Source organism: Alosa alosa, chromosome 9 (genome assembly GCF_017589495.1).
Source record: "Alosa alosa isolate M-15738 ecotype Scorff River chromosome 9, AALO_Geno_1.1, whole genome shotgun sequence".
In the NCBI taxonomy this organism is placed as follows: domain Eukaryota; kingdom Metazoa; phylum Chordata; class Actinopteri; order Clupeiformes; family Clupeidae; genus Alosa; species Alosa alosa.
Window position 1 is genome coordinate 23555906 of NC_063197.1, and position 14223 is coordinate 23570128.

The 14223-nt window shown below is 42.9% G+C and overlaps 1 protein-coding gene across 2 annotated transcripts; it reads left to right on the plus strand.

The window, feature by feature from the left end:
• The first annotated feature begins 285 nt into the window (after nucleotides 1-285).
• ppp1r2 (protein phosphatase 1, regulatory (inhibitor) subunit 2) lies at nucleotides 286-12224 on the plus strand. 2 transcript variants are annotated; one of them, XM_048251565.1, is made up of 6 exons: nucleotides 286-657; nucleotides 4800-4907; nucleotides 5480-5560; nucleotides 8908-9017; nucleotides 10617-10787; nucleotides 11692-12224. In XM_048251565.1, the coding sequence occupies exons 1-6, from the start codon at nucleotides 527-529 to the stop codon at nucleotides 11709-11711; spliced, it is 621 nt and encodes a 206-aa protein (XP_048107522.1). In that variant the 5' UTR covers nucleotides 286-526; the 3' UTR covers nucleotides 11712-12224. The 2 variants fall into 2 exon arrangements, with proteins under 2 accessions (XP_048107522.1, XP_048107523.1); XM_048251566.1 differs by lacking the exons at nucleotides 8908-9017; nucleotides 10617-10787; nucleotides 11692-12224 and adding an exon at nucleotides 7249-8775.
• Nucleotides 12225-14223: the final 1999 nt, after the last annotated feature.

Genomic DNA, 14223 nt, shown 5'->3' on the forward strand with positions numbered 1-14223 from the left:
GAAAGTAAAGCTACTAATATCCCAATTTACATAGTCTGACTTTTGCTTATCCTAGCAAAACAACTTGAAGCAACATACCATCCTACCGTCTTACACTCGGTGAACATGTCTGGGAATTCGCTTTATTAATTGCATGTGTTCGACAGGTAAGCACAATTTATGAAAGATGAGAGTATGAAAAGAAGGATACAACCAGATAGCCTACAACCAATCCACGACCCTTTCACCCTTCTCAAATCTCGCGACATTAGAAGAGGATAGTACCGCGTTCTATGAGGGCTGTAACGTCAGATATCTTGCCGGATCGACACAAGTTCAGGGAGGGTGGTAGTGTATAGTCTAGTAACGATAGGGCTATTAAAGTTGTTGGTTATGCCATCAAATTTTCCTGAATGCTGCCACTAAATAACTACCCATGTTAATTGTAACTCTTTAGTCTTGAAGTGTCACTGAAACTTGAATACTAGCAACGTTGTAGCTCAGACTGGGAGCACTCTCAAGTGGGTTGACGTAGTAACCGTGTGGAATGGCAGCTCCCCGGCCCATTAAAGGTATTCTGAAGAACAAAAACAGCGGGGCGAGTATAAAAAGGGCCCCCGAAGTCCCGGTGGAAAATCCAGAGCAGGCAGCGCTGGGAATATTAGAGGACGACCAACAGTAAGTGAGAAACAAATGCTAAATGGCACCATGGTTCAGTCAGTCATGCCATGTCTGACGCCAGATACCTTGCTAACATTAACGTTGTTGACGTTTTCTTGTATTGCAACTATAACGTTAACGTTGTAAGTTTGACAACCAATAGTAATGGGGCTGATCATAGTTTTGCGCAGTGATTCCACTCTCCAGTTCTGCTATGTAAACGATATCATTTACCGTTCGTCATAGTGCTAGTGTGTTAGTGCTTAACGTTAGCTGGTAATCACTGGCTGTAGCTAATGAAAAGGCGAGTAACGTTAACGTTAGAAGCTATCCTAGCCGACGTTAGCCTGAAGTTAGCCCAAAGCTCTCAGGGGGCGTTGACATGAACACTCGTTGATATTACCTAGTAGAGTAACGTAACCCGTTTCTATCTACGAAACAAATGCATTAACCGGGGTCTGTGGCATTGTGGCGAAGTTCGCCAATGTAACAAGTTTACATGATCCTAATGCTATCAACAAATGGCAACAGCTTAGCTAGGTTTACACATCTTTGATCTCTAAACCAGTGTGCTTGTTAGCTTGCTTGCTGGTGATGATGCACTGATGCTGGCGACCGAGTAACGTCAACTTGTCTTATTTGTACTCCTAGGTTACGTTAGCGAAATGCCACCTACGGTTAATCAAACCACTCGTGGATTGTGACATTCATTTTCTGATCCTAGTGCATGCAAACTAGTTTAACATTTAAATGTAAACAGCTGGAGGTGAAGGAGCCTGAAACATTTGTGCCAACGAAGCAACTAAGGTGTAAAGTTATCTGTCATTCTCTGACAGATATCTACTTTTTTCTAGTAAGGAAAAAGTATTACACTTGATATACCCTTGCAATCTGTCAAATATATTGTAAACAGATAGATAAGTTTGCCAATCATAACGCTCTTCCATTGCCTGTCATGGTTGTTGTGAAGATTTTGCATTTACTGATTTCTTGCTAGAGTGAGTTAACGTTTAATAGTCGACCTTCGCTTGGTTTTAAAACAACGTAAAGATAACACTGGCAAAATCATTCTAGAGTCTAGATGTATTTGGCCGCTTTTGGCCGAGTGACTAATGAAACGATGATGAGCAGTTGTTTACCTCGCATCCCTTAATTGTCATCATTTGGGTATATGACTATCTATAGTACTGCCATGGACCTCACCAACAACTGCCACATTGCATTTGCTCAAGTAAGACCTGTTCAATTGTAAGACATGTTAAAGGTACAGGAAATGGTTAATTTCTGCCCAGAGTCTAATACATTGATTCCATCTGTAATGACTCCTACTGCAGAGGGTGATTATCTTCAGTAAGTGAACTGAGTTAGTTGGTCACAGGCCAAGTTTCTTATTTGTTGTTGACAGGCTTTTTTTTTTATAAAGGACAGTAGACCGTAAGAACCAACCAACCTTACACTGTCACTTTGATGGGGATTTTTCAGAATTACATAACTTGCTTTAGGCTTAGTTCATCAAACACATAAACTGAATGTTGAGGGATTGGATTGCTTTTGGCAAGTTTAGGAACAGTTGCCATGTCTACTAGAGAATATGTCCAGAAACCCGTCTACCCATCCCCTGCAAAAATAGGCCATTCAAGAATGGCAGTTATTACTGAACTCCAGTCCCCCAGGAGAGTGGAAGCTTCTGTTGATACCAAAATAGTCTCTGACAGAGAAAAGGGGGAAAATGTATCCTGAAGGATTGTATGTGCAGCCAAGCACTACATCTAGGAAGGATAGCATGGCTTATTTCTGTATTTCACATGGATTTTGGAATTATTGATGAGCGCTACATAATGAGGCGTACTATGTGCACACATTTTTTCCCATGTTAAATGAGTAATTAGCATCACTATGATGGCCAAATTGTAACTTTTGTTAAGAACCTTTTTTTTTTTAATGCTGGTAGTCACGCTCTCATCTCCTCCTTTTTGCTGTGGAGCATCCTTTGGGGGAAGATCCTTTGGGATCCTACATTTACCAGCATGCTTCTTGAATACACAGCACTTCCACAGTGAAATAATGTTCTTTTCCCCCACACCACCCCCCAACCCCTCCATTTCTGAAAAGTTATGCACTCTTCTAAGATAAACAGTATTACCGTTCAACATGCAAGGTGTGTCCCAGGATGTACTATTTCATTTCACTGTAAATGATGGTATGAAAATGACTCCTGCATGCTGATCTTTTGTGTTTGTTGCTACCAGTGCTATTGTTTATGTTGTGGCACAGGCACAACATTCCCAGTAAAGCAAATTGTCTGAAGAGGGATATCCTGTGACATTCCTCTTAACTTGAGCCAACCCCTGAGCACAACACAATTCCATTTTCTGGTACTTCCCAGTGTCATAGAAGTGCTTATGCTTACTGCATTACCTTGTCTGTCAGAGGAACTGGGAGGTTAGATCTCTAGACTCTTTGAGCAGTGGTTATGTCGTGAAATCAAAGACGCATGCTATAGTACATTGTTGCGCTTTATGTTACAGATCAGCACCAGTGCAGTATGTTCAGACGCACTCCTGTTGCATTCATTACGGCTAATGACCCATTTACTTCAGGAAGTGATTACTCTGAGTATGAGGCACAGTATTATGCGAGTTCCTAAAAATATAGGCCATGGTCTTAACCTGATTAAATTGACAGATATTGTAGAACTATTATTACCAAACTGAACACCTGTTAGTTTAATTCTGGAAATCTGCAACCCAGGTTCATGATTTCATTGTACTCTGATGAGTTTGGACAGATCGTATGTAGATGCTGCTACATTGCCTGGAGTAAGTCTTTGGGTATGAATGTAATGTGTGTACCTTAATGTGAATCTAGGTAGTGCACGGATTAGCTGATGCAAAGCTGTATTGCTGCTCATCAGTAGGTATCCTGGTTTGCATTGTAGCCCAGTACCGCTGCCTCTGAGTTGTATAATCATTTTGCCCACACACACATAAAACCAGCACACTCTCTGCCTCCAGCCATGGACCGCACTGTCACATCACAGCACAAACCCTCCCAACGCTGTCTGCACTCCCTGACACAGTTATGAGCGCTCAGCCTGACCTCATCGAGGTTCACTTTAAAATCCACCTCTGCTGTGGCAGTCTAGTTTGTTAAGGAAGATAAGGAAAGGGTTAGGTCCGTGTTGGCAAAAAATTGGCAAAGTGTCCTGCATAGAGGCTAGAATGAGTCAAAAAATGTGTGTGCTAGGGGATTACATTTGGTGTTTTGGTTTGACTTGCTGGTACAGGGTAGATCAGGTCCTATTCTGATGACTGGACATCATCTCAAGTGCCGAGTGTACCAGGGGTGTGGGCAGGATAGGAAGACTGTGCCGGAGGATTATTCCAGCTGCAGTAACCAGATTTACAGCCCGTCACCCGCCCGCTATCAGCCAGTCCCATAAACATCCCCCAGCCTCGGCCAACATCTTCCTCTGCACAGAATATTCCTCAGAAGTTGTTGATCTTTGCAGATCTGTAGCCTATATACTTCTGTATTAATGATCTGTTGTCATGATTAAAAACTAATAACTAAGGTTATTAAACACCTTTTCTATATTTCATTAAAGGCCCCCTAAATAGTTCTTTTTTTACCTTAAAACAAAGTTTCCAAAATCATTTCAATGGCACATAAACTCTTAATAGGGCGAAAGGCACTTCTGCCGCACTCTGAGGAGTCTTATCGCATCTAAAACAGCCATAGTAAGTTTGGTATTCAGGTAGGAACACTGCCTCCCTTCCAAACTCTAAATGGAAAGAGCTGTTATGCTATAGGTATTCCGAGATCTCCTACAGACTGCTGTCCGTGCATTCCCTCTATATTGTATCAGAGTTATGTTCATACTTTGTTGCAAAAGACGCATATTTAGTTTGTTTATTATTGCGCTTCTCAACTGTAGGGGGACCCCCGAGAGCAAATCTTTTTTTAGTGCTGCTTTAACACTACACAGAGGTTACATTGTGATTGATTTTGTAGGGATAGTTTCACAAGATTTATTTCTTTTAGGAGTTTCAAACTGGGGCAGAGGCATAGAAGTAATGTGTTCTTTGAGTAATGTGCCAGTATTAATGGCCGAGACTATATAAGCTTCCAGAGCACTCATTTCTAACTTGGGTTTACAGGAAGAAGTCGCAGAAATGGGACGAAATGAACATTCTGGCCACGTATCACCCAGCTGATAAGGACTATGGCTTGATGAAGATTGACGAGCCCAGTACGCCGTACAACCGGTGAGTTGATAGCAATGCACCTGTTGGCATACAGAGTAGGATCATCATCTTATGAGTATAACATTTTCATTTTAAGATCATTGTACAGATGTGGGTGGAGTTCATCACAGGTCTGTCCTTCCCAAAGTGTGCTGAAGGGGGAAAAAGGGCTGTCAGGGTGTGGAAGAATAATACCCTAAATGTCAACTATATATTTTTAATGTCCTTCCTGAAGAGCAGTCTGTCAGTCCTGGTTAGTTTCATCCCATTCTCCTCTATAAACATTGCTCCACCAAGGGGTAGTTTTTGTATAAGAGGAGGCTAGTTTCCCAAGGAAGCTAAACGGTGCCTACGGTGCAGGTTCAGGGTGGGGGGGGCTACCCCCTCCCGCTCCCTCTCCTGCTGCTGCTGCTCTGGATGAATTTCTGCTGTGTCAACACAGAACAAGGGCACTGGCCAGATTCAGGGGAGCAACCTGATCTGTCAGGATGCACAGCTAGAAAGGTCAGAAGGTGCCTCTGGCTTTCCAACCTTGTGTCCCCAATCAGAAATGATACCCCCCTCCCTTTCTGTCTCCTTTTTTCCCTCTGCAGGATGGTGGGGGATGAGGATGACGAGGGGGCACTCAGTGACTCAGATGGCAATGCGGTCACGGTAGATGACCTCGCCAGAAAGTAAGTGCTAAATGCCAGATTACCTGTTATGGTGTTTTTATGTCTGTAGGAGACCAGGATTGGCACAGTATTATGTTTTGACAAGGATTCTGTGGGTCTTGTGTGGATTGTTTGGGTCAGATATAGTATTTCATACCTTCACTTAAAAAGTGACTGCTTATGCTCCTTCTGGAACAACTGATTTGATTGTTATATTAGAAGGTGAAATGATACCGTTCTGTTGTCACTGTACACTTCAACTAGAATAGGAAAAAAAACACCAAATATGATCCTTTTAACATGAGCCAAAAAAGTACACTGCTTTAACAAGAACATCGCTGTGGTTTGACTCTTCCAGGAGGGATCAGTTTGGAGTTTCATTCTCTTGGGATAGGAGGCTCATTACCTCTGGAATCAGAACTCTTTTTATGGATAGCCACTTTAGCTCAATTTTGTCACAGGGCCTTTCCAAACATCAACACTAGCATTGGATAGGTTCAACATGGCTCAGGGCTCAGGCACGCCTAGCTTAGTATTATATATTTCTTTTTAATCTTCAGTATTTTTTATTGTTATTTCCTCGGTTTTAACCCTTTCCAGACAATATGGAAAGGAACCATTGTTTCATGCATCTCAATCTATTGTAATCAGTCCCATGGTTGTTCTTAAAGGGGTGGTTCAAGATTTTGGACATACATGTAGGACCTCATTTCCAAGTTAGCAAGTGTGTTATTTATCAGTGGAGACCGTTTTCAACATGTTTCATCCAGTCCTTCTAGTTGCAGAGTTCGCAGGTGCTAGGCTAGCGCAAGTCATCATTATGTGTTAGCCTGCCACTAAAACAGTCTTACCCACTCCACAGTACACCCGAGGCAAATAAATTATAACGCCAGACTATCATCTATTCCAGTCGTGGAATATCAGGGAATTTTGTTGTAGCAGCTTAAAATGTACTTGCCAAAAATAGTACATTAATTCAAGTATTTCTACGCCGAATTGGAGTATATCTGGATATTAGCATTACTGCTTGCTTGAGTAGCCCAAATGTATTTATTCAATGGCCATTTATTCCTCTCCCAGTCTAAAGGAGTAAAAGATTTTTGAACGCTACATGGCTGCTCTGAAATCATTGGTCGGTATATTGTACAATTAATTATATAGTAAGTCATGGAAATTCAGGTTTTAAGTCAGGGAAAAAGTCATGGAATTTTGCATTTGACTTGGAGTGAGAACCCTGTTCTTAAGCAATGTTAATACCAGGTCCTAGCTCTCATTACAGCTGAAAGGCTCTCAGGGGATAACATCCCGGCATATTTCTAGTACCCCTCATCAAAGCCATGTCTCCCAGACTTCTCAGATGTCCACGGGAAGCTGACTTTTTCCAGCGCAATCGAGTAATCTTCTGTAAGACACCCGTGAGATAAGGCCCAGTTGGGTGGTGTGAGCACACAGTAACTGATACACTGTTTGTTTACTCTCCCCTGTAAGCAGGAAGGTGGCTCTCGGCAAGCAGCAGTTCTGCGTGTCATCGGGGGCAGCAGGAGCATATGGCCCAGCGCTGCCCGTGTCTCAGATTAAGTGTCTCTCTCATTCAGTCTTTTCTCTGCGCCTCTCTCCCTCGCTCTTGCTCTCTCTCTCTTTCTCTTTCTCTCTCTCTCTCTCTCTCTCTCTCTCTCTCTCTCTCTCTCGTTTGTTCTGCCTTTTCTCAGGCAGAACAGATGTTCCAACTACTGCCCTCAAGACAGAAACTCACTGAGGCAGAATCCTGGTTCACACACAGTCCGTCAGACAGTCCCACATATTGAGCAGAGAGGGTCTTCATTGTGCTTTAAACATGGTTGTGTATTTGACATTCCCAATTTTACAAACAGCTCCTGGTTTGCAGCATCCTAATGGCTGCAGCCAACCTTATTGGCTACATATCACTTAATGGAGGTGATTTATCCTTGGCCACTATTTCATGCCAGGTGAAACCCAGACCAATCGATTGTGCCATTTCAATGCCCTCCTCGAACACATTTACCAATTCGACAAGTTAATGTGAGATGATTACCCATCTTAGACATTTAATTACAGAATTTTTGTTTAGTTTGTAACTTTATTGCTGAATCTAGTAGCTCTCCTGCAGGTCATTTTTTAGGATGCAACTGCACATCTGTCCTCTGTGTGTTATAGATGTATCAGTACATATAGTGCATATCTGTATGTATGTGTAGATACTATATCTGCAGTATGGAGCTGTGGGCTTCATTGTATGACATTGCAGTCCCCACTGTATGGCTCATAAATATAGCTGGCAGACATGTTGCTGTGTCCTCTCCGACCATTGTTTACTTGCACGCTGAGCACACACTATTTTTATGGTCCAGTCTCAGTAATGGAATGGCTGCTAGCTTATCTAGCTCAGGCTTTCAGTTGCTTATGCCTCTGCCTCACACACACAGTCCTTTGCATGGACACACACACACACACACACACACGCACACACACACACACACACACACACACACACACACACACACACACACAAACTCTGTTTCTTGCCTCACTTTCCCTTCATCTCTTGTTTCTTTACTGTCGATTATTATTATTCTGTCCTCATCAGTCCCTCTGTTTCTGTCCGTCTCTGCCCTATGTTGTCATCTGTTCTCCGCGGATCCTCTCCCTGCCTGCCTCCCCACCTCTCCCTCCCTCTCTTCTGTGCTTTGAGGCTCTCTGACACTGACCTCTCCCCAAGTGCGTTGTGTTTTTGTGTTTACCACCTGCAGCCCTTTAGAAATGCCACAAACACACAAACAACTTTACCTGACTGTCCTCGGTAATTATATTTTGGGCTCCAGGGCTTTCAAGTGAACGGTCCTGGGTCAAGTCTCAACCGTGTGCGGCACAGAAGCCAGCCTCACCATTGGAATTCCTCTCAGATATCCATGTCTAACCACAGTTGTTTGCTAAATACTGTTGATCTACTATTGTGGCTCTTGCACTGTGGTGTAGGGAAAGCACATGCAAGGGGACGTGTTCGACTTTGTCCAGCTGAGCGAATTAAATGTCCAGAAATATCTGACCTGTTTCTTTCTTTCCCATGTAGAGATTTTCTTTTAGCCGATGGCTGTGTGTGAGTTCTGTTCAGTGGGTCTCGTGTCACATCTGCCGTCTGTGCTTTTGTCTCTCTCTCTCCCTCTCTCTCCCTCTCTCTCTCTCTCTCTCTCCCTCCCTCTCTCTCTCTCTCTCTCGCTCTTTCTTTCTTTCTCTCTCTCTCTCTCTCTCTCTCCCTCTCTCTCTCTCCCTCTCTCCCTCTCTCTCTCTCTCGCTCTTCCTTTCTTTCTCTGTCTCCGTCCTTTCTTTCTTTCTGTCTCTCTCTCTCTCAGGTTGGCTGAGGCAGAAGGCACAGAACCTCGCTTCATGAGCAAGGAGGAGGAGGAGGAGGAGGATGAGAGCAGTGAGGAGGAAGAGGAGGAGCTCACTGCTGAGGAGCAAGGTACACACCGTGTTCAGTCTCTCTGCCAATATATTCATCCATCTCTCTCTTTCTGTCTGTTTAATGTATCTTTCTGTCAGTCATCCTTCTATCTTTGTCTGGATTTGGCACAACATTCCTTTTATGTCATGATTGTGTGTATTCCTATCAGTGATGGATACACCCACTATTAGAATGTTGTGTGTATCACTATTCTTCGGTCTGTCCATGGGTATTTTAGTCCAGCGGAGCATGTTATGCCCTCTCCTTGCCCCCTGGGCCCCAGGCTTTCATGTTTGTGTCAGGCAGGTTAGCCACACATATTTCCCTTCCTGTTCAGTAGTCAGTCTTTTTACAGTTGGCTTGCACACAGGGTCTGCTGCTCCAGTTAGTAGTGGCTTTCGTTTGGCTTCATCACTCATCCTCATGTCCAGCTGCCTTTTGATGATGAATTTAGTGATTTAGTGGATTTCTTCGTCTGAAGGGATTCATTTGACAGGATTGTTTGTTGATCAGATTTCACAGATTATATCATGAATGTGAGATATTGCGGATGTTTTGTCGTTTTCCCCTCCAGTCTGGTCATAGATAGAGAAAGGTGATTGTGGGTAATTGTGACTGTGCTATCATGTGACTGTGACCCATGGAGGGGGGGGCCTGTCCCCCTCAACTCCAAGCCGTCCACGCAGACTAATGGGCCTGGCCGGCCAGCCAGCGCTCGCGCGGACTAATCCCTTTTCTGGCTGACCGGTTCCTCATGAATGCACCGCTCCACTCCTAGGCTCAGGGATAAGGTTGGCTTTAAACAGAGATAGACAAATCATTTCAGAGGATTTTTTTTTTTTTTTTTGGCACCTTATAAGCATAATCGATTTTGTGAGGTGGACCCTGTTTATAGATTTATGTATTGTTTGTGCATATAGTACGCTTTTAATTATACTGTATCACCCCAATTGCTCTTTTGAAGTATCTGTTATTTTTATCATAAAAAGCTGCTATGTCCTGGAAAGAAAATAAATCGGAATATGGGGAGCATTCTAACAGAGAGCACGTGTGAAGTCCTATGTGTGAGGTCCTATGTGTCTTATGGTTGTATTGGTTTGGAGTATTGAGGTGGTTTGTGACATTTGAAAGGACCCCTACGTGATTCTGGATTTAGAGCTGCAGCTCGCGTGGCATCCAGGCCGTTATTTATGTGCTTGAGTTATGTTTCTGGAAGTTTCCTCGTCCGCAGCACTCGTTCCCTGGGGATGCCTCATCCTCCACCTCACCTCTCACTATCTGGCCTTCTGTGGCTCAACACGCACTTCATCATACTCACTGTGGTGGAACCATAACTCTTCAGGTCTCTCTCTTTCTATCTATCTCTCTATCTATCTCTCTATCACTCTATCTCTCTCTCTCTCTCTCTCTCTCTCTCCCTCCCCCTGCGTCCATAACTGTGGTGGAACCAGAACTCTTCAGGTCTCTCTCTTTCTCTCTATCTCTATCTCTATCTCTATCTCTATCTCTATCTCTCTCTCTCTCCCTCCCCCTGCGTCCATAACTGTCTGTTTCTCAGTTCCCTCAGTGGACTGGGGACATCAATTAAATTTCCCTCTGTGTCTGTCTCTCTGGCAGAGAAAAGGAAGCAGTTTCAGATGATGAGGAAGATGCATTATAACGAAGGCCTTAACATCAAGCTGGCCAGACAGCTTATCGCCAGTGAGCTGGAGGAGGAAGAGGACGAGGATGAGGAGATGAGAGATGACACTGAAACAGAAGACATTAATGTAGACCCACCTCAAGATGGTAAGGAAGTGGGGAACGGGAGGATGCCTTTTGAGTAAGGAAGATTGTGTGAGGCTTTTTTTTCCATTACTGTTATTTCTTACTTCTAGCAATATATACCAAGCCATGTCACCATAAGACATGGCGGTATTACTGTGTCACGATTATATGTCACACCATTTATATTTTACTATTATGGGATCACAGTTGTACAGAATTATGAATATACTGTATACCCACCCACCCCAATACACCCAAAGGCCAAAAGCAAACATGTAATGCTGTAACTTCACTTTACAGACCTAATTTTCTGCTCTGAAATACCATACACTTGATGCAGTATTATTGCTGGCTAGATTATTTGGTATTGGGTATTTTTCTCCCACCACACATTGTTTTGCTATGGTCAATTAGTTCCTGTTGAAGAAACACAATGTAAGAATTCTCCTTTTCATCCATGTTCAATGTACTGGGTACCCATTTGGCGGCAAGAGGGTACCCTATTTGTCTTAAAACAAGAGAAGGGTTATGCTCCTACCCACGAAAACAACATAACATAGTGGGGCAGTGGTAACATAGTGGTTAAGGAGCTGGGCTAGCATGCAACAGTCTGGGAAAAAAAAAATTGTGGGTTCAATTCCCGGCTTCCACCATCGTGCCCTTGAGCAAGGCACTTAAGTGTCTGTTAAATGAATACATTTAAATGTAAATAGTGCAATACCAGGTGTTTTGGGCACACATTGGCACTGTGCCATCAAAATGAATTTTATTTTAAGGTAGAATAACTATATTGTGTTCAATGCTTTAATATTGCTGATCCAGCTCAGTGATGCAGCTTTACTGCTACCTGGGCAGTTTCTGTGTTGCCTATTGCTGAGTGGGTCAGACATGGAGCTAACGTGCGCTCATTTGCCTTCTGTTGCAGCTGATTCTCTGGATTCTTAGAGGACGACGCAGAGAAATTTTGCACCTGGACTCGGCTCATGAACCATAGGCACGCAGATGCCCCACCGGTCTTGGCTGACACTGTTTCAGGACCCCCCCCCCAACCCCCCAACCTTTCCATTCCTCATGCAACCCCCCAACCCCCGCCTGCCGAAAAAATAAAAAATATAGTCTGCATTCTGTGAACTGCGCCATGCAAAGCATATCAACTATTGACCCCCCCGCTGGACAGTCCTGGCTTCTCCCTCTGTTGCCGTCTCCCTGTCATCACACTGTGGGGCGTGAGCTGAAGAGTTTTGCTCAGACTGTTCTCATCAAGTGATGGCCCCCCTCCGCTCCGCTCCCCTCCCCTCCCCTTCCCTCTCCTCCATCCATGCGTGAGCACAGGAGTGCTGCTTGCCCAAAGGCACGCCCTTAGCATCACCACACTATGCCCAGCCTGATCAGTCGTGGCGTGCCATGGTGTGACATTAGGCTTTAATGTGTGTGTGTGTGTGTGTGTAATGTTTAATCCCCCCCACACCCACTTTGTGTAACGCCTGAGGATGCTCCTCCTGTGGTTATGGGCATGGTGTGGTCAGCCACTGAATCGCCCAAAAACTGTCCCGCCATCCATCTTTTCCTACAGCCACTTTTTTGTTTTCAGTGACCTGTGTAACTACCCTGACTGTAATCCTCAGTATCATGATAGATCCCTGGTCCCTGGTAACGTAACTGTGATGTATAGACAACGCAAAGAGGTATCGAGGCTGCTTCCAGTGGGCAGTAAATGGATGAAATACAGGCCTACCAAAGTGTAATGCACTGAAGTCAAATTTTTAGAATTCCTGTTTTAGAATTGAATGGCCTTCTCAGCATTCTTGATTAAAGTATGATAAAGAGACCTGCACATTTTCTTTCCAGAGTCAAGTACTATATATTATGTCGGTGTGTGTACAAAGGAACAAATAATGCAATGCTTCATAGCTTGACTACTACTGATTGGTGAGACTGCATTTCTGGAGTGTTAATAGGCTACTCTTGAATCTGCTGTTCCTCTGACAAAACGGCTCCAGTAGATGGATCAACCCAAGTGGCACAATTACTTGTCTTGTTCTTTAGCTTTTCTGATTAGCTTGTCAGAATTCAACATTCTAAAATAATACTGATCTATAGTAATTTATGTAGAGTATCTAAAACCTTTTCCTCTTTTTTAGTATATTCTAAAACTAATGCAAGGAACAAGACTCACAGTATTTACATACTGTCAGTGCAACATGCTATTCCTAATTAGACTTGCACCTTGATCTTAATGTTGTCCATAATGTTTTTAATTGGACGACTAAATATGTTTTCTTTTTTGTTTCTTTTCTTTTTTTACTCTAATGGAGATTCTACTTGTGTACAAAAATAACCGAATATATAATTAAGTAATGGCCTTGGATAAAAATGAACTTTTCCATTATCTGCTGCACTTCAATAGTAACCTGCAGTATATGATAAATTCACATCTTACCTTACCAAGAATTATATACATAGTTCTTTCATGTGTACTTTCAAGGTAGTAATTTTTTTTTCTCACACTGTTGTCATCTTTGGATTAGTTTTTAGGTTTTTTTGTGTGTGTGTGTGTGTGATACTCTGCGTTTGATTACAATCAGATGACCGGAGGTCAAATGAGTGCTAGATTTTAAACATCAGTCTAATTCCACAAGAATTTAGCCATTTCCCAGAATGGGAGCGTGAATAGGATGGATTTCATGGGTGTGTGGGTCGGTGGGAGGTTCATTGGGTGGATTTCAAGTTAAGAAAATAATCAATTGGTAAACCACCATATGTCTATGGATTTCATAATTACATTAATGTATGATTGGGGATGAGGGGAATCATGATGCCAAGGTCACAATATAATGTAAGAGAAGAGATGCATGTAGAAGGACTGGCGGTCTTTTCTGTGGGCTAATAACATACATGAGAACGTAATGGGTATAGTTAAGCTAAACTCTGAAAAGTGAAGGATACTTAACCCACAGATGTACATGTTTATAAATGAATGTTCATGGTCTTTTCTTTATTCTCCATTCAGAGCTGTGGTGCCTGTTATGTACCTCTTGGTTTCCGCATTTGCTGTGTTTATTTGACAGATTAGGCATTTCATGTCTACAGAACATGTTATTTGTCCTCGTTTTTTATCGGTTTTGCACGTTCACAGGAATACGTGTGTTGTCTCACGTTATTAAAAGATGTTGATATTGATGTTCTTGGTGGTTATTTGTCTGGTAAAAATTCAGTGGGACATCACCACTCAACTAACTCACAAAATCTCACTCTGTTAGTGAACTCATGCAACTATTTTACCACAAGGTGGCAGTATACACAAATACATAACCTCACTTTTTCAGGCCCATTTCAGTGTTTACTTGTTGGATCATTCATAATTTGCTTATTGGACTGAATGTTATGTTGTGTTATGTTCCCTGCAGGCCTATAGTTTGATGTAGTAGATGTTTTGAGGGCAACATAAGGGAATGCT